The sequence below is a fragment of the Melospiza georgiana genome, chromosome 7 (genome assembly GCF_028018845.1).
Source record: "Melospiza georgiana isolate bMelGeo1 chromosome 7, bMelGeo1.pri, whole genome shotgun sequence".
In the NCBI taxonomy this organism is placed as follows: domain Eukaryota; kingdom Metazoa; phylum Chordata; class Aves; order Passeriformes; family Passerellidae; genus Melospiza; species Melospiza georgiana.
Genome location: NC_080436.1, coordinates 13,168,529 through 13,188,011, shown reverse-complemented (window position 1 = coordinate 13,188,011; position 19,483 = coordinate 13,168,529). Strand labels below are relative to the sequence as shown.

The following is a 19,483-nucleotide window of genomic DNA, read 5'->3' as shown; positions in this document are numbered from 1 at the left end:
TTAAATATTTTGTACTTTGCTTATAACTGTCAGAACAGTTTATTTACATACCTGGTCAACTGCAATAAAGGGCTGCTTCACTTGTTTTTGGTCTGTAAAATATTTTCTTTTTGTAAAAAGATCTTGGTGAGATCTCTTCCATAGTTCATATAGGAAGGTTCTCACCATTAGAAGTACTTAGCAAATCAGTTCCAGTTTATAGTGTTTGTCTCACACTGACATTGACTGGGTTAGATCAATGTATACCTTGCTTCAAGTTAAAATCACCTTTTTGCAGTCTTGTCTGAACAGCAAAGCCTGATAAGAGTTAATGCTATCTAGTAAAAGCTCATTAGGTTTTCCCTGTTCTTAGTATATTCATCTTTTGAAGGCAAAAAAAGGAGATTGCTGTCTTGACAGCCTAACACCATGGCTGATGTGCTGGAAGGTGTGCTAAGCCAAAGGTGAGGAAAAACCCCAGTGACAAGGAAGAGGTAATGTGCCAGTGAGTGTTTGTTTACAGCCTGTGACATGCAGTCAGAAATGTGATTATTCTGTGTCTAGAGGGCCTCATCTAGACCTGCCATATTTTCACTGTGGAACCACCATGTTCTGATTTGGAGTGTGTAAATCTGAGGTCTGACTTGCAAGTTCCTAATGAGTATTTTATTTCTCTGCTTTGGAAAGAAAGACAACCTGAGTTGAGCACACCTTGGATCAGAGAGGGGGGAGCACCCAAGGGTCTGTTGGAGACAGTTGCTGTGTTCTCAGACAACATGAAAAAAGAGAACAACTTGTCAAAATATAGTGGTATGGATAAAGAAACAGTTTAATTTTATCCTTTTTTTACAATATAATTCAAAGACAGTCTCAGTTTCCCTATGATGTAAAGTCTAAATTAAACCTGTTAATATTTATTAGACAAATCAATGGTTTGCTTAGGCTAACTGAAGTTTTATGGTACCATCCAGGCACATGTGTGTACACAGTACTCATGTAAACAATAGCAAGGGAAAATACAAGCAGTGTCTCACTTAGGCCTTATATAAAATCAGCTTAGTATAGCAAGTCAATTTTACAGTGCAAATCTGAATGAGAATAAACAGGATTCAAACTTCCAGAGTTTTGTTTTGAAGTTAAACTCTTAAAGCATAAGAGGAAGAGGTTTAAAATTTTAATGCAGTCCTGAGCACCACATCATTTTCTTCAATTTTGTAGAGGAAATGTAATTAGCAACACCAGTCCCATGTTTTTGCCTGTCCCAGTCACCACAGCCAATATACACATGCAGAGTGACTGTACAAAGGAGCCACACATGGATGGTCCTAGAGCAGACAGCAACGAGCTAAATACATTTTACTACCTCCAGAAAACATCCTCCTACCTGCAGTACAAACTCCCAAGGTCTCTATCAAAATCAGGTAACCTGGTCTATACAAGGCAAGTTACAGCTAAGTGTATAGACAGTAACTAAAGCTACTTCACTCTAACAACATCTCATGCAATTACCCTGCTGACAGTTAAATACAATGATAAACATGAGACAAGAAGCTGCTGAAGAACACAGCTGTTGAAGTACTTAAGCTTAGTCTCTCAATTTTCTCATTGTTCATATTCCCTTTACATCCAGGTGATAGCAGTTGCTTGAGGTGTGCTTGATTCATATAAAGAAAAATAGAATTTAAGGCATGTTTAGTATATTATGAAAAAACACTTAGTAAAAATATGTGGACTCCCTTCTTTCCATGTAAATGTAATGCAGAAAACAAAGTGTAAATTACTGAAACTAGCTGAGCTAGCCCATTGTGACCTGCTGAAAGAAATAAAGGGGGCTCCTGTCAACCTCAGAGAAACAAGCTAACTTCTTAAACAGCAAAGCAAAATTCATTCAAGAACACTGCTACTGCTTTTACACCCTGCATTCATGTACACTTAGCAGTATTTCTCTTATATGCATCTCTAAAACATTTAATTCTATCTTTCTAGACAAAACACAATTAAGCAGCACTCATGGAAATTGTCAGTTATTGCAAATCTGCAAACACAACTTGAAACAAACAGGGAAACTGATAGAGAACCAGAAGCATGAATCCCAATCTTTCTGTCAGTATGGGTAAGGTAAATGAAGAGAAACAAATGTACGTTGAAAACACAATTAACTCTTGCAAAGAATCGGGTTGGATATTTCAGGTATGTAGCATGTGTTGACAAGGAATACAAGCAGAGACTGTGCCAGGGTGTTATGTAGTGTAACATGAACAGCTGAGGTATAATCTGTAAGCAGTTGCCATAAATATGCACAGGTATTCTTTAGAGAGGTTGTGGACTGGAATCAGCAGAGGTCTGCCTTAACAGGACAGCACCTGTCCCCTGCTGCTCACAAACCTCCACTGCTGACAAAAGGAAAGTCCAGAAAGTGTGTTAGATATATCTATCAAGAATATATATGTTCAATACCATAGTGAAATTGTCATTTTGGTTAACACTATAGATCCTGTTAGTATCTGGATGTACACATACAGCAATATGCATATCCAGAAGTAAATCTTCAAAGCCATTTTAAAAAAATAAAAGGTAAATTAGGAATAAGCTACATTGCAGGAAGCTTCCTGCAGAATTATATATTTAAGGTGATAATCTTTGAACTAAGACTTAATATAGCTACTGCATTACAAAATGGCTTGCTGTGAAATCTCACTTTTGCCCCACCCAATCAGACACATCTTCAGGATTGTAATTCAATGATTGTTTAGCAGCATTTTTAGAGAACTGTAAATTCTTTTATTAACAGGCATTATAAACAGATACTACTACTTTTATTTAAAAACCATGAGTGCCACATAGATGAATATACAGCTCATGAATAACTTAGAAGTATTTCCCATATTAAAAGGCAATGCACACAGCATACAAAAAGTATACTAAACAAAGCTATGAAGATACGTGATTGAAGTGTCTAAAGTGATATATACAGTACATAATTCATGTGTAGTTTATATTCAGTACAGGATTCTGTACTGCTCTTGCCATTATGCCTCACTCTCCCCTGACACTGAATTTTGCACTTCTTCTTCCAAAATTGGTACAATCAGGTTATCCTTGGACATCAGATTATACTTCATCACAAACTTAGTGAACCGGTGACACAAGAAAGTTTCATTCTGGAGGTGAAAAAAAGGGAAGAAAACAGTATGTACAGAAGAATTATTTTACACCATTATGAGGAACATGCTGAACAAAAAGCCTGCTCTATGTAATTGCCTCATTACATTTATAGGTCTTAGTCAAACTTAATTAGTAAAGTCATTGCTTCTTTTATATCTTTACTGGTTGCTTATAGTTACTACAAATACTAAGAAACCTACTGAAATTGAGGCTTCAGCCACAGCTCAATTTAACAGCACTTAGTGCATGTAGGAGGAATTTCAGAACCATACTTTTACATATTTAAATATATTCTTGTCTATCTCCAACACAACAGGGCACAATCATTTGTTCCAGAATCCTTCAGTGAGATTTGGCAAAGGTTCCCTTTTATATTTAGCTGTACCTCTTATCTCCTTTCTATCTATTAGTTTCTACTTTCCTATTAAAAAAGAAAAGTTACTGGTTGTGCACAAGTTGCCCTCAATTACGCTGATTCTTTACAATTACACAATTAGCATTCCTTAACTGTTGTGCAACATACACAAACAGGAGATTATATATATTTGTAACAGGAGATTATATATATTTGTAATATATATATTTGAGATTATATATATTTGCACTCAGTGCTTGAATACATTCAGGATTCTTAAATACAAGATGAATTTGAGTTGTCTGTAGAAAAGCCTCCAATTCTGGCCTTTTATCTAAATGAAGGGAAACCATAACTAAATACACTAATTACATAAATGAATTTTTGTGTGTATATGTAAGTATAACAGCTTTTCAGTTCTTACAAAACTGGACTGTACTCTAATCAATCCTTCATTTGAATATAGAGAGTCTAGTAGGACTAAAATTATACAACTCCATCACAGCTGTTTTCAAGATGTAATTTCAGACTACTTACTTCATATTCATCAAATATCTGCCGGTGATGAAAGTAAGCATGTGAAAATATCCTGTAAATCCTTCGGCACACTGATCCTAATTTGGCTACAGAGGATTCCTTTATGCTAACCCTGTAAGCAGCAGGAGAAAGGTTACACAACTGTTCTAGTGAAATGACTACTAAGGTACATATTGACAAAAATCTTGATTGTTAAAACTATTCTGTATAATTGCATATGAAATTTAGACTTGTTGGTGCAAGCTCCACATTTACAAATTGTACTCTGACTACAAAGAAGTTCTGCCTGTAACTAATCATCATCAGTTATTCTGGTAAAGGCTGGATCTCTGGTTTCTAGGCTTTATGGGCAAAGAAAAAAAAAAAGACTTCCAATTGCACCTCCTTGTCTATGCTGAATTCCTCGAGAAGCACAATTTTGACTTCTCCAAGTTCTCTCTGATGTGCCCTGCCCATTCAGTTGCCTGTCTCTTGTCTTCTGCAATTGCCATGTCCCCCAGTAGGTTGGTGTTGGCTTCTGGAGGGTTTTGGTGCTGTCCCGTTGAAGGCATTTGAGGTGCAGCATCTGTCCAAAGGGCATCCTCTTGTCTAGGTGGGCACTACTCCAATGGAAGCCCCATACCACTAAAAAGCATCCCTTAGCTCCAGTAAATGGCAAACTTTGAATAAGCCAGAACTCTTCCTAGGCTTACAAGTGGCAATAGGCCTCCCAACTCCTCAGAGCTGCAGGATTTTTGATAGTTCCAACAGTAGTCCATGACACATGCATTTCATTTCTCCCTGGGCTTTTTCACTGTCTTAAGTTCCAGCCCCTTCCCTCCTCCCAAGAGAAAATGTTTTTACCTGCTGGGGAAATATTTATTGCTATTCAGAAGACATGCAGCTCCATCAAGTGTGTGCCGGGTGTAGTCTATAGCAGGACACTACAGAAACAGACAGTGAGTGAGCACATGCATGACATTGTCAGAACTTGTTTAAAAAGAAACATCATATTTTCTGATGCTTTGAACTTCATTGGTCATTTTTATCCCCAAAAGTTTCACATAGCTTGTCGAAAGGTATAAATATATGTGTGTGTATATATATATGTATATATGCATATATATGTGTGTGTATATATATATATATATGTATAACTACATTTCCTCCTTAAGTGAGTTATTTCTTTTCTCTGCTTCACAACCCATGAAAATTATTTCAAGAAAAGGTTACTATGGCAATGCCATTATGCATGTGAGTAGTGAATTCTATGCTTCTCCTTGAGCAAAGCTGTATAATAAAAATACATGCTAGAAGTACACTGAAAGGAAAGATGATTGTTACCTCAGCTCAATTTGTTTCCCACACAGTCAAGTTGCCAGACTTGTTCTTTTACAGGCTCTGAAACCAAACCTAAATCTATCAGTGCTTTTTGATTTGGCAAAGAAAACTAAAATCATACATGTAACTAAGTGTGTAACAAGCCATCCCTGGCTCTGCAATCAAGTACACCTCAAGGAAGAAAAGATAGACTGAGAGAAAGTATGTCCATTGTCCATTCACCAATTTCAGGAAAAAGATTTGTCAGTTCTACATTTCTCTCAGCAGTTCAAGGTTCCATCAGCCCCTCTCTGACCATAGTTGGTGGCTACTGCCACGGAAAACAGGAGATGAATGCTGCATGCTCAGAGATAAAAAGAAGCCAGAAGTTCTCCAGTCCAGCTGAGGACTACACTGTTTGCCAGACATGCCAAGGTGCTGACTAGGGGCAGGGGTTAAAGGAGAGAGTGGGAAGTTGGCTAAATACAAACATCTCAGGAAAGTAAAATCAGAACAAAACAAGAAAAAAGATCTTACAGGACAGGAAAGATGAGGTTAAAAAGAATCAATACCTTATTCTGGAAGGTGAAATACAAAGATAAATATGACAAACTGCACTACCATCATTACCAAAAGCAACAAAGACTTTCTGAAGGCAAAAAAAAAGATGTGTCAAGTGTTTTAACAGAAAATTGAACAAAGTTTAAACTAACTGGACATGGAGGAAGACAAGCTAATGCCATGCTGATAAACCCACTTGACTAGAATCATGACTCCACCACCTTTTTGGAGTACCTGCCCTAAGAATGAGCACATGCAGTCAGGTTTGCAGTGTCAGGTTTACCCTGTGGATCAAGGCCAACGTTTGAAGATGAGAGCCCATTCTCAGCATGAACTCTTCTATCAGTTAAACAAAGAGCTTTTTTCCTTTGAGTTTCAGGCAGGGTCAACACCAACCCAGAGAGAAAAGGGGAATGTGCAAAGCTGCTAATACTGAGGTAAAAAAGCAGTTCCTTTTACCTCATCCTGTTCCTCTGTAAAACACTACAGAATGGTAAAGAAGAGTAGCTCAAATGATATTCTTAACCCACATAAGCTCTCAGTTTGACTAGAGAAGCCACCTTTAAGAGGCTCCTCATGAACCTATTAACTGTGAAAGAAAATTCCTGCATCACTGGAGTCAGTTTTCCAAAATACATCCATACCTCTTTGGGAGTTTTATGAGCTGCACAAAGAAAAATCCACTGTTCAGTTGCTGTCATCTGAGTACACGTGTCAGGGTGACATTCACTCTGTTAAAACAATTGTTCAGTTAAGAAAAAAACCCCAGCAGCAAAAAGGAGCTGATCTTTTCAAATAATTTCCTTGCCCTGTCCACCCCCCAAATGGATTATTTGCCATATGCCCTTAAAATACTACAAAACCTCCAACCACTGCTTAGCCCTGCATGTATATATTTAGAAGAAAGCTCTGCAATCTACACAAAACTAAAGAGTCTCCTCCCTGACAAAATGTCTCAAGAAAAGAATTAATTACCTGAAGCTTGACAGCCAGTCCATTGAGCTCAAGGCAGAATTGTCTAAAAGAAATTGAACACAGCAGCATCAAAATCAGCTATTTGTTTCCTCACTGCAAGTATCTCATAGAAAACAGCTTAGACACTCTGATCTTCATACCAGCAGATGGTCTTCTTACCCAGCTAAACAATTATATTTTAATTATTCACTGACAGCAAAGCTTGAGTTTAACATATCATTTAGTGGAAGTATTGTACTGCAACTTAAAAAACCAAAAGCGGATAAAAAGGTTTGTTTCCTTACAAGCAGAAAAAGAACTGTAAGACACTCCTGCTGTGTCTGCCTATTTGCCTGCTAGTTTCAGGAAAAGCACTGGGAGCATCTGGAAATCACATTACCCATTAGTGGAGATGGAGAACTGACAATACTATGAGAAAGTGCTATGGAAATTCATGACTGTATCTTCCTATTCAAGAAGTGAGGTGCAAATAGTTTCTTCTAAAGGAAACATTAAGATCAGAGCATATTCTAAATCTTTAGAAGTAACAGGGAATTCAGAAAATAATACCAATATTTAACAGTGGAAGAATCAAATTTGATTTAAGTTAGTTTTGATGTGTCACATTCAAATAGATTCACTACCAGCATCAGTGAACAAAATTCAGAACCAAGACAGAATATTAACAACAGATGGATTTTTACCTTAAATGTTCATACTTCCATACACCTTCATCCTGGCCTTCAGGAGGTTCAAGGATCTTATCAATGTTGGAACAGTCTGCCCTTATGTTTTGTTGAATATACTGGGGAGGGAGTAGAAAAAAAACTAGATCTTGTAATTACAGTAAGAAAGTATATTTAGAACATTACATCTTGGAGGGGCTTAATTTTTACTTAAATTATTGACAGACTAAAAAGTTCAAAATAGATGGACAGGGTAAGGAAACTGGTATTCAAAATGCCAGATCTGAAAAATGCCTTTCTTCAATTAAAAAAGGTAAAAGAACAGAGAAACCCCCACCATTTTCCTAAATCTGATTTGTTTAAACCAGACATGGGAATTTAAGTTATTTCTGGAAACAAAATTAACCATTAACTTGTCAATATACATAGGTGCTTAGCAAATTCACTGCTGTGCAGCAACACCCTAAGCAGATAAATAGCAAGCCCTGTTCAATTTTATATTCCAGAACACAAAACCTGGGAAACTGCACTCATTAACAACATTTCATGTAAGCAGCAATACCTGCTGGACAGCTAATGTACTATCCATTTCTTCAAAGGATTCATCAGGCCAGTTGTAGAAATCCTGTTTTGAAAAAAGAAAATTTAAAGCAATGTAACAAAACCAGAGGGAGAGGAAGAAAGGCACACAGCCTACAATAAGCCTGAGCATGCAGGAAAATAGATGGAGTTGATACAATTCCAGGAAGCTGCATGTGAACAGAAGCAGCACACAGTCCTGGCAGGAAGAGGGAGAGAGGATTTGCACTCCCAGCACTGCAGCAGCAGCAGCAGCACACCTTGAAAGGAAAAGCTCTGCATGGCTCGGCAGGTGAGCAGCCCCGCTGTACCACCCATCTGCTCCATGAAATACAGCACACAGCACCCACTGCAGGTGCCACACCAGGCAGCAGCAGGCAAGAACAGGTCTGCAGAGAGCAGCAGCACACTCTGCTTATGAAACTCAAACTCCCAGGGGTGACACAGCAAGAAAAACATCTCTGAACTGAGATCACGCAACGCTGTGCTGGCCTGACCTGGTACCACATTCCCACCTCACCCTTGGTATGGTCAGTGTGCCTTAATTAAATTTTCTGGATGCTCATCAGCCTTGTTAATGATAAAGCCCTGCTGAAGTTTCACCTCAGATCCAGCTGCACCTGTGTGCTGCAGCAGTCCACCTGTGCTGCACCATGACCATCCCAACCACAGGCATTTTCTTACTGTGCATTTTTCACATCTAAAATCTGGTGCTGCTCCCTCATATCATGCAGAGATGCTGCATGTCAGCTTGCTGTAGTCATCCCAGCAGGTGCAATGACTCAATGAAAATGTCCCAACAGCAAAGCTTGGCAATCTGTTCCTGAGAGAGCAAGTCAGCTCTGGCAGAAATACCTCAAGTGCATATCCACTGTTGAAATATCATTACCTAATTGTATTTGCAAACTGAACAGCTATACCAGTGTCATCCAGAATAAAACATTAAATACAGCCACACACAAAGAAAAATCATGTCTATGGAGAGAAATTATCATCACTGTACACAAAACTCTTCAATCTACATGAATTTCATAATAGTTGACCAAACCTAGGTCTATGTCCAGCTGTTTTTCAGAATACCCCAAATTTATCAAAGGCACAGATCTCCTTCTCACACAGGAGACATTCTGTCTCCTTTACAGATTAAACATGCATAGAATGACCTGATTTACAGGATTGTGTAATAATTTTACCTCTCTGCTATGACAAAGAACAGAAGACACTTGTCATACACAGCTCCTTTCCCACCATGAGATCTCCTCCCAAAAGCACAGGGGAAAGCCTCACATAGAGGTTTGACAGATCATCTCTCTGCAATAATCTAAAAAATGCAATTTCCGTGTTTGAGGTGTGCCTGTTCCAGCTGACCGTGAAACCTCAGAAACAGATTAATTCCATTTCGATTAAGAGAAGCGATGTGACAGCAGAATTTCCCTGTGTGCAGTTACGTAAGGGAGGGATGACATCCCTCTGGGAGGGCAGGCAGGTACGGTCGCTCTGACGGTGCCGAGCTCCCCGCGGAGCCCAGTGCAGGGTCAGGAGCTCCCTGCCGGTATTTTCAGAGCAGGAACAGCAGCAGTGCCTGACAGCACCGAGGAGCCGCCCCGCCCGCCCCAGCCTGCGGCGCTCCCGCCCGGCTCTCGCAGGTGCTCGTTCTCCGCCCGGCCGGGCCCCCGCCTGCGGAACGCGGCGCCTCCCTCGGCCAGCCGGGCCCGACGCGACCTCCGCTCCCAGCCCGCAGCCTGGAAGCCCCGGCGGCCTTTCCGCCGACCCCGCGGGGAAGGAGCCGCTGCCGGGTCTCGCCCTCTGCCCCGCGAACAAAGCGGTCCCCGCAGCGGGGCCGCCGCCGCCCCGGCCTCGGTAGGCCCGGCGCGGCCCTTGGAGCGGCCCTCGGCGCCGCCCCGCCGGCCGCTGGGCCCCGCCGGCGGCGCTGCCCGTGCCCGTGCCCGCTCGCCCGGCGGCCGGGGCGGCGGCGGCGGCGGCACCGCACAACTCACCTGGGCCTTGGTGCCCGGGCGGTTCCGCCGGAGCACGGCCGTGCCCTCCGCCATGACCATAGCGACCGCGGGGCCCGGATGTGCCGCGGGGCCGCGCGGGGCGGGGCGGGGCGGGGCGGAACAGCCGCGGGGAGGGGCGGGAGCGGGCCTGCGGAGGGAGGGGGGCACGGCCAGAACAGCCGCGCGCGCGGCGGGGGCGGGCACGGGCACGGCTCTCGCGAGAGAAAGCGGGAGGGGTGAGTGGGGGGGCCGTGAGGGAAGGCGGCGGTGGGGCCGCCCCGGTACCGTCCCTGCCCCTTCCCGGCCCCTTCCCGGCCGGCAGCGCTATCGCGCTCTCCTCCGCGCGGCGCTGGAGGCCACGGATCCTTCCCTGTGAGCGCGGTGTCCTGCAGGTCCCTCTGTCAGAGCCGAGCTTTGTATTCCGGAGAGACAACACTGACACCCCCACACCCACAGAGCCGGGAGTGGGGAGGTTTGGGGCGGCCGCTCGGTGCTGCGCGGCGAGGCCGGTGTCGCAACGAGAGAGCCGGGTTGCGAGGCAAAGCCTCGCACAGAGATTGAGTGGTTATTGGGAAATCCATCGTATTTCATCCCGTTTCATCAGCATCCCCCGCCAGCCTCGGCTGTGCATGCGCTCACGCAAGGTTAGTCCTCGCTTGGGTCTGTACAACCGAGCCCCTGATGCTACGTGCGACACAAACTATAAGGGTGTGGAATTAAAATTATTCAGAGTTTAACATTCAAGATTAATTTTTAAAATAATGAGTAAAACCCCACCCTAGCGAGGGTTGTTTGGGGCCAAATAATTTTAAAGTAGGTAGGAAGCCTTTCTAGGTCTCCACAGGCAGGATTGAGACCCTGTGAGCTCGGTGTGCAGAGGGCACAAACTGCTGCGCTAATGGCAAACAGAGTTAGCCCAGGTTTCAAGGGTTACTGAGCCGGGTGTTGACTCTATTTGCGAAGAAAACAGAAAAGACACTGTTACCTCATAACTGGCTGATAAATACGGCTCCCTTACAAGCAAGAAAACATTTTGAAAGACTGGAGTGACTTATAGTATTTCTGTAGGGTGAGAAGAAAATTATTTGAAAGTTGTTATATTTCTACCACGTTATAGAAATGAGTACAGAATAAGGAGGGGTGAGTTGCTTCTGTCTGTGTGCAAGAACGATGAAGCAGCGAGGTACCGTGAGACGCCTCCCTCACACAACCAGGGAAAAATGGTGGCAGCTGAGGGGTGTTTGCTGCAAGGTGGAGGAGGCTGCTGGCTCCCTGCTCCCGTCCCTGCTCCCACCGCATTCGGGGTGACTGCTGGTTGTAGCTTCCCCCTTCACTCAATTATTTTGCTATAAATAACACGTTAAAACCCCTTCCTTCTACCCAGCGAGAACTACAAATTGTGAAACATTTCTAGATCGAGAACACTGAAAAGTCTCTGACTAGGCTTCCCCGTCAGAAAGAGAAGTGCCCTATGAATGCTGACTGGGCTTGGGCAAGGCCGCGAGCAGGGCCCTGCCTCATCCCGGGAGCGGGACCGTGCGCGGGCAGCAGAAATGGGGGACCGGGTCAGCAGTGACCGACCCGCGGGCTCTGCCGCCGGCAGGGCAGCTCCTCTCACGTTACACAGTAACGCGGAGCTCGGCCTTCCCGCCTGCAGGCGCCTGAGCTCGGCTTGCGCTGGTTACTTTTTTACTCCTGGCCCGCATTCCTGCCCCAGGCACGTCAGGGATGTCAGCTCTTCGGGTTGTGTGGCGAAACCCAGCTTGTGTAAGAAACCATCAAAAGGTTTAAAATTCTGAGAGAAATTGGTGTATTGGAACGAGGAGTAGAAATGTCCTAGTACCTCTTTAGGCCAGCTGTATTCCAACATTATTTTTTTATGAGATTGATATTATTATTAGCCAGTTTTGAAACACAAGCGGTTCTAGCTGCCTGAGTCCTTCAAAATTCAGCAGCTTGTTTGCATTATTCTTTTATTATTGTGGTTTGGTTTTTTTCCTATCACCATATTCAAGGTTTAACCTTAAAGCACAGAAAAGTTGGGGACTTGATATTTCCATTTGTCCCTGACTTTTATTTCATGGCCATCTTGCTTTTAACATGGAAACAAATCTGACCGTGAAGAAATACCAGTCAGAGAAAAATATGTCTCTGTTAGTTCAGTCTGAAGATGGTTCATGTGTCTGCAGAAAAAAGGAAAGAAATCTGCCTCGTTTATTGAGATCTTAAATTCTGTAGGGTTATCTTGCACTGCTCCTTGATAATTAATTAACCCTGTATTCCTGGAAGATGCTTATTATTTTTATTTCATTCAATTTCAAGCTGTTTTTGAACAAAATCTGAACAAGGGTAATTTCACTTTTGGGGTTTCAGCTGGTCTTCATCTTATGGCCTTCACTAATGAAAATTTGAATATTTGGCCAAAAATTAATCAACCATGCATGTGCTGTTAGGGACCTGTCTTGTCCTTTCTTTTCTTTTGGCATATAAATGTTCCATCCTTTTCTTACTGTGGCAGGATGACATAACCAAGGTGAGAAAACTCTGAAAACACTACAGCTGCTGAGAATGGAAGCTATTCTGAAGTGTTAGGAAAAGAAAGTCACAAAAGATGGAGTCCACCTGGTTTCCTTGGGATTCAGACAGACTGAAGAAAGACTGAAGACTGTATCCCCTCATAAAAGCAGGTGGGGCAATATGCAGCATTTACACCAAAACTACAGTTTTTAAACCATGTAGGAAACAGTGGAAAGAAGCCTGGTTTCCTACAGGAAGAACACAGCAAGGAAAGAGGGTTTGTGACTGTGTGTCCTTGCCTGAGGAACCCGAGGGATATGGGATTTGGCACACTGTCATGGCCTGACAGGCAGTGACACAGATGGATCCCTTGGCTGGGTGGCAGTGGCCTTGTCCTTGCTCCCAGTGAGAGCCTTGTGGTGCAAGGATAGAACATTCCTGTCACTCCAGCAAGTGTTCCACTGTGTCCTCCATTTAATGAGGCCTAGGAACACTATTTTCTCCCCACATCCATCAGTTACTTATTCCCACAAAGTGTGACTTCTGTTTTAAATCACCTACGTAAACTGTACTAGATACAGCCATGCTCAGTTTAATAAAGAGGCATTTTATATTTTATTTCTATAATGAATAGGCATTTTATATTTTAATAAATAGGCATTGTATCAAGCTGCTGAAAACCTGCTGGGCTGAAAGTGGAGCTGGGGGCAGCCAGGTTGTGTGGTGAGGGCTCAGAGTCATCCTATGCAGTTTGTGTCTTTTACAGACATTAAGGAAAGAAATGCTGGAATTTTAGGCCTAAACATTTCTCTGTTGGCAGTTAACTCCTACTGCACCTTGAGATGGGGTACAGTGTCTCTAAACTGTGTGTAAATATTTTAGATACCTTCTCCTCTTTGCTGTGTGACTGCAGCAGAGTGCCTGCCTTATCCTGGGAGATAAAGGCCTGCTGGCTGCAGTGGGAGATAATGCTTCCCAGGGAGTTTGTGTTTCCTTGCACAATCAATTGTCTTGCAAGGTCCTTGGGGTGTGATTATCTGAAGTTTCAGCTTGAAGTTGCAGTGCTGTAACTACTAAAGTAAAACTGCAATAGGGCAGATTTCAAGATGTAGGTCTTTTATACTAAAAAGTGTATTTTGATTAATTTAGCATCTTCCCTGTCTGTCCACAGTTCAGTGCAAATTTAAGCCCCAGAGCAGTGCCTGGTCTGTTTTCAGCTCCAGAGCAAGCAGAGGGAAGCAGCCAAGAGCAAGCACCCCACAGCAAAGGGGAGCAAAAGCCATTGCAGCCAAGCCTGGCAAGTGCAGCTCCTGCTGGAATGCCTGGGTGACCAATGGCACCTAGGGAAAGGCATGGCTCCAGCTGACCTCTGTGCTGGCAGAAAATACATTGTGTTACTAACTGTGTCAGAGCTTGAGTCCCTCACTGCAGCATCTGAGTGGAGATCTGAAAAATATTTTGTTACAGTTCTTTTACTGGTACCTCTGGCATTAGGGTTATAATGTATCTAGCAGGCCTGAGTTCCAATCAGCTCGACTAGAGAAAAGTGAAATTTAACTCCTGCCATTGAAGTTTCAGCAGCAATAAGCCATGTTCTGACTGATTTCACTGGGACTACCCCAAAAGCACTTTAAGGCACTGTCTGTTCTTGGGCTGCACTAATCCCTCTGTGCACTCCAGCTTTGAAAGCCTCCTCAGAAACAGTGCAGATCTGGGTGCTCTGCACATACAACCCCAAATCCTTGTCAAGGCAAGAGAAGGTGGCCAGGAATATGCAAATTTAATTGCTTCAGCATTACCTAAATCAATGTCTTGCTATTTAAGAATAGTTTGTTAAGGGTAAAGGAAATGTAATTTGTCAAAGCAGGTCTCTCCTGAGTTAAGGGAAAGTTCAAGGTCTGGTGTGATGGTGTGGTAATCAGTAAAGAAACTTCATTTAAGATCAGCATCAGCCCCACTTCTGCCTGGTTAACAGCTGCTTTGTTTTTTTTTTATTTTCTATTGGCAAAGTTTAGTGAGTGCTAAGTGACAATAACCATTAATTCTTATCTGCTCCATCTGGGAACTGGATGAGTCTGTCCCAGCACAGACATGACTGGTACCAAGCTCCTTCCAACTGCAGGGGACAGGCTGTTTTGTGCCTTAACCTTCAGTGTTTCAGGGTCTGCAGGCAGAAGTTACAAGAACCCATCCTGTCTCAGGAGTGCAATGTGCAAGGGAGCTGGATAAAAGTCTTCAGCAAGCTGCATCAGTCTGGTAACCATTTTAAGCTCATTTTATATAAACTTGGTGAAAATAACATATTACTGCCATTGAATGGTGCAGAGAGCTCATTACACAATTGAGACTCAGTTTCACTGAGCAACAGCAGAAACTGAGACAGAAGCAGAATAGTTTTAGCAGTTTATTGTAAAGACCTTTACAATCTCAGTACAGAGATAAGGATATAAAATGATGTTGTTTGGGATAATTAAGGCTGGTTGGTGGTCATCCAAATTTCACTGTTCAATGGAACTCAAGCAAGAGCAACTGATTTCTGACTGTACATATTTTTATTTGTGTTCCATCGTTACAGTGAGATCACGAGTTATTTCAAAGACTCAATGCCTGTTTATTATAAAATAAAGGACATTATTTACATGATGAAAGAAAAATTTCAGCTTTTTAGTGGAATGGATGACTGATACTGCAACAGGTTTAGTCCACATATTTCCCAAGAATGTCACCATCTCTAAACAAGTAGTAGTCCTGTAAAGAAAAGAAAATTAGCTTCAGTCACGTAAATATTTTTCTTGTTTTGCAAATACTGTCTTGTTCTGAGTCAGCATTATTGCAGTCATTAAGTACAAAATCAAAAGCAAGCTAACCAAAAAGTCAACATGTAGAGCTAGTCTCGAAAAAGTTCTTTTTCTTCCTAAGATACTCTTTGGAAGCTATCAAGTTACTACGTCTAGCAGTGGGAAAGCACAAGAACTGCTAGAAAACAATTCTGCAGGCCTTCCCTGCTAAAAACAAGGATGCCCCCAGGAACTCCTAAGCCTTTTTGGATTCCCTCTAATATGCACTTGACATGTGGAACATTTTGCCCACCCAGCAAAGATCAGGTCAGAGGTTCCTGTGGTTGCTTCCCTTTATGCAGGGCAGAAATAGCAGTAGCACAGCTGTCAGAAGGTGGCTGGATCCAGCTGCTCCCTTTCTTGAACGGTGCCAACAGCACAAAGTACCCACAGTATTTATTACTGCTGCTTCAGGAACCATTCTGCTTTGCACTTACAAAGCTGGGAAACTTACCTTATCTTCCAGTACGATCTTAGTACCACCATATTCTGGGAGCAAAACCTTTTCACCAACTTTTACACTCACTGGCTGAATCTCGCCATTCTGAAAAAAGAAAAAAATCCTTACTTTTCTCTAACAATTCCTCCAAACTACAACAGTCCATCCATGCACAGAAACATTCAGGAAATCACAACTCTGCATTTAGTTTTGACTGTAAAGACAAGTGTGAGGTCTTTGCTTGACTTCACTTAAGAACCATGAAACCCCCTTGTAAAATCAAGGGACAAAGTCCATCTCCCTATTCTATAGCCAAGGATAATTTCCCTAAGTGCCAGTTTAAAAAGTACCTTCCCATTTCTGTAACTTTGACCAACTTGTCTGTTGCCATCAATTCAATTGTTTAGAAACACCTGATAGAGTTTAATTAATTTTTTATTATAAGCAAAACATGAACACATTAGTCAAACATTATCACCCTTTCACAACATAGGCTGTTAAAAGTCAGATCCTGACACAAAGCAGCCTGGGATGCAGAGAGGGACTCATGGTAAAGAAAGGCCAAGGCAATGTGCCCAGGTTGAAATTTAACCTGCTTTCCAGAGCTGCTACAGACTGGACACTGCTCTGGTGGGGAACCAGCCCTTCTGCTGTGGAAGCCCCCAGGCACTGGCCTTGGTGTGAGCTGTCTTATTTCCATATACATATCCAATGTGCAAAATTAACAAGCACTTATTCAACACTTATTTGATTGCTGACTTTCTTTAATCCAATAAGCCTAATCCTTATGGACAATGATATTTTGCACAGCACAAGGCAGCCAATGAATAGGCATCTTATATTTTGTGGAACCCCCACATTCTGGGGCTCCACCCTGCTCACAAGTCACAGACATGGGAGCATGTAATAATTTTAACAAAGAAGTCTGCTGGTCCCTCAAGGTTTTGGCTGAGATGTGATGAAACAGGGTATCACACAAAACACTGTCTACATACTTAAAATAAACTAACACCACCAACACCTCCTGAAAAAACCCCCACCACCAACAGCAAACAAAAGAAACCCCACTCCATTTTACAAATTATTAAAGGAATTCTGGAATTTATTTCAGGACAACTTGAGATTTCTACCTGCTTTTTGAATCCCTACTTGTAATTTCAGCCATCACAGTCATCCATTTTTGTGAGCCATCGCCACTTCTGCACTATAACCATCCCAATCCTATGGCAATATTCCAGCTACCACCACCCCATTCATTACTGGTTCCACCCAAAGGGAATGCTTTGGGGAATTACCTTTCCTCTGCCTCCAGATCCAACTGCTACTACTGTTGCTTGTAGTACCTTCCCTTGGGATTTTTCTGGTATCATGATTCCTCCTTTGGTTACTGTCTCTGCTGCACATCGCTCAACCAGTACACGATCAAAGAGGGGAAGAAATTTCCTAAATGCTTTTCCTGCCTGTGGAAGCAATTGTACATTGTAATAAGAGAGCCATTACAACAAAGACTGCAATTAAAAGGAGTTTTAAAACCCCAACACATAATGGTTTATTTTGAGAGAGATGAATAGTGTAAGACAACTGCTAGGCACTTATTTAATAGCAGCAAATACGAGCTCTGATTGCATCAGAAACTCCTGAGGGCACAGGCAGATGCTGGGCAATCCTGACAATTCAGCTGCAGGAAGATGTACTCCAGCTGGGGAATAAAGCACCCACGGATGAGCAGACTCCTCTGCCTGGAAAGCCTCTAGGCTTTTAACAGCACCCCTTAGTTGCTATGGCTTGGTGAACACAATTATTGATGATTATAGGAACTGTGTTTCTCCAGTTCACAACCAGATCTAATGAAGATTAAGGACTCCCTGGGAGAGCTGCACCTGTACTTGTGAACAGGTCTGGAATACAGGTCTAGCCAGGTGCCCCACTGTCAGTCTTCCTTAGGTGCTTTGAAGCATTACCCTTTCACCAAAAAAATAGCGAGAACCTGAAGCCTGAGCCACAGTGCTAGTACTTACACCAACTTCTACAGAGTCAGAAAAAATTACAAGAAAGTTTAAGTCAAGGCCCTGAAAATGAGAAGGTAGGCATCCTTCTAGCTCAACTGCTTCAGTATCTGCTTCTGCTTAAGCAGAGTCAAGGTGAAGGGTTTTTATTAAGTTGTTGGATTTTTCCCTCACAATTGGTTTAGGTTTGGAGTTTTTTTGCAACTACTTTCTGCTATCTCTGCCTTTCAGAACCAGCAGTCTAACTGCCATAGGCCAGATAAATGCAAGCAAATGCACTTATCCCAAACGCACGGGGGTCAGGAAGAAGGAACCTGCTTTGATTTAGAAGGAGAGATATGGCAGGTTGCCAAGTCACATGGAGATAGAGCTCCAGGGGACAGGTACAGAGCCCACGCTCAGAGAAAGAGCTGGAAGGGCCTGGCATCCGTGTGCCCTTTGCTGGCACTCATCGGCATCCACACACACTTGAGCGGCGGCAGAAAGCAAAGTCAGGGGCAGAGCACATGGAAGATGCTGTATCTGACTGCTGCCAGCAGCACAGGGATGGAAGATAACCAAGGGAAAAGGCTGCCAGTTCTGTACGTTTCCATTCTGAGAGATAATATCGCTGACCCTCCTTTTTAAGAGCTGTCTACGTTTACCAGAAATAAAGCTGCCAGACTTATGACCATCAATATTTTACACTAAGTTTTAATTCTTCACGATATTATTATCCTAAGAATCAAGTATCACTGCGAGAACAAGGGCAACTCAGTGAAACTCTCCTTCTTTATAAAACAATTTACAAAACTTATAGAAAGCTCCGGAGCGTGGCACAGGTTTCTTGCCTATCTCCGCAGAGACCCGCCGTGGCCTGCGCGGCCCTGCCCTGCAGCGCTGCTGTCACGGGGCCGCTCCCGTTACTGCGGCGGGAGGAACCCTGAGCTCCGGTGTGCGCGCAGCCGAAAGCAGCCCCGGCAAACCGCCCGCCACGTCCGGCCCGCAGCCCCCGCGCCTGCCGGGGAGTCGCCTCTGCCCCGCGGACTGCGTGACCTTGCGGCGCCGCCACCCCCCGCCTCCATCTTCTCCCGTCCCCCCGCGACCCAGCGCTGCCCGCGGGCACGGCGGGGACCGAGCACACCCGTGCGCGGCTGCTCGGGGCCCGGCAGCGACCCAAGCGCGGGGAGGAGCAGGGGCGCCGCCCCGCCGTGCGGGCTGTGTGTCCCCGCGCCGGCGGGCACGCGGGTCGGAGCAGCCCGGGAGCGGGGCCGCGGCAGCGCTGGGGAGATGGCGGCGGGCCCGGCACTCACCATGATGCTCCCGCGCCGCCCGCACCGAGTGACCGCGCCGCCGCCAGCACACACGTGAGGAAGGTCACGGCGTGCGCATGCGCGACCGGCGCCCCGCCCCGGGGCGGAGCAGCCCCGACCCCCTCCCCCGGCCCCGGGGACGTTTAGCGCCGCCGTTTTTTTTCAACTTCTGCGGCACCATCCCAGTCCCGGGAACGGCTGCGCCCCGGCGGCACCGCGGACCCGCCGCACAGTTCCCGCGGCGCCCCAGGCCGGACCCCGCACGGAAGTGAGGTCAGCT

General features: G+C 44.1%; 1 protein-coding gene across 2 annotated transcripts; it reads right to left on the bottom strand.

Annotated features, from left to right (window-relative positions):
* Positions 1 to 787: 787 nt before the first annotated feature.
* Positions 788 to 19,303, bottom strand: LOC131085901 (MOB-like protein phocein). 2 transcript variants are annotated; one of them, XM_058028453.1, is made up of 8 exons: positions 10,113 to 10,215; positions 8,099 to 8,161; positions 7,555 to 7,655; positions 6,872 to 6,914; positions 6,541 to 6,627; positions 4,880 to 4,959; positions 4,037 to 4,148; positions 788 to 3,140 (listed from the first exon to the last, which is right to left on the bottom strand). In XM_058028453.1, exons 1-8 carry the CDS (start codon positions 10,170 to 10,172, stop codon positions 3,009 to 3,011), a joined length of 678 nt encoding a protein of 225 aa, XP_057884436.1. In that variant the 5' UTR covers positions 10,173 to 10,215; the 3' UTR covers positions 788 to 3,008. The 2 variants fall into 2 exon arrangements, with proteins under 2 accessions (XP_057884436.1, XP_057884437.1); XM_058028454.1 differs by lacking the exons at positions 788 to 3,140; positions 4,037 to 4,148; positions 4,880 to 4,959; ... (3 more) ...; positions 8,099 to 8,161; positions 10,113 to 10,215 and adding exons at positions 15,021 to 15,377; positions 15,921 to 16,010; positions 17,201 to 17,365; positions 19,204 to 19,303.
* Positions 19,304 to 19,483: the final 180 nt, after the last annotated feature.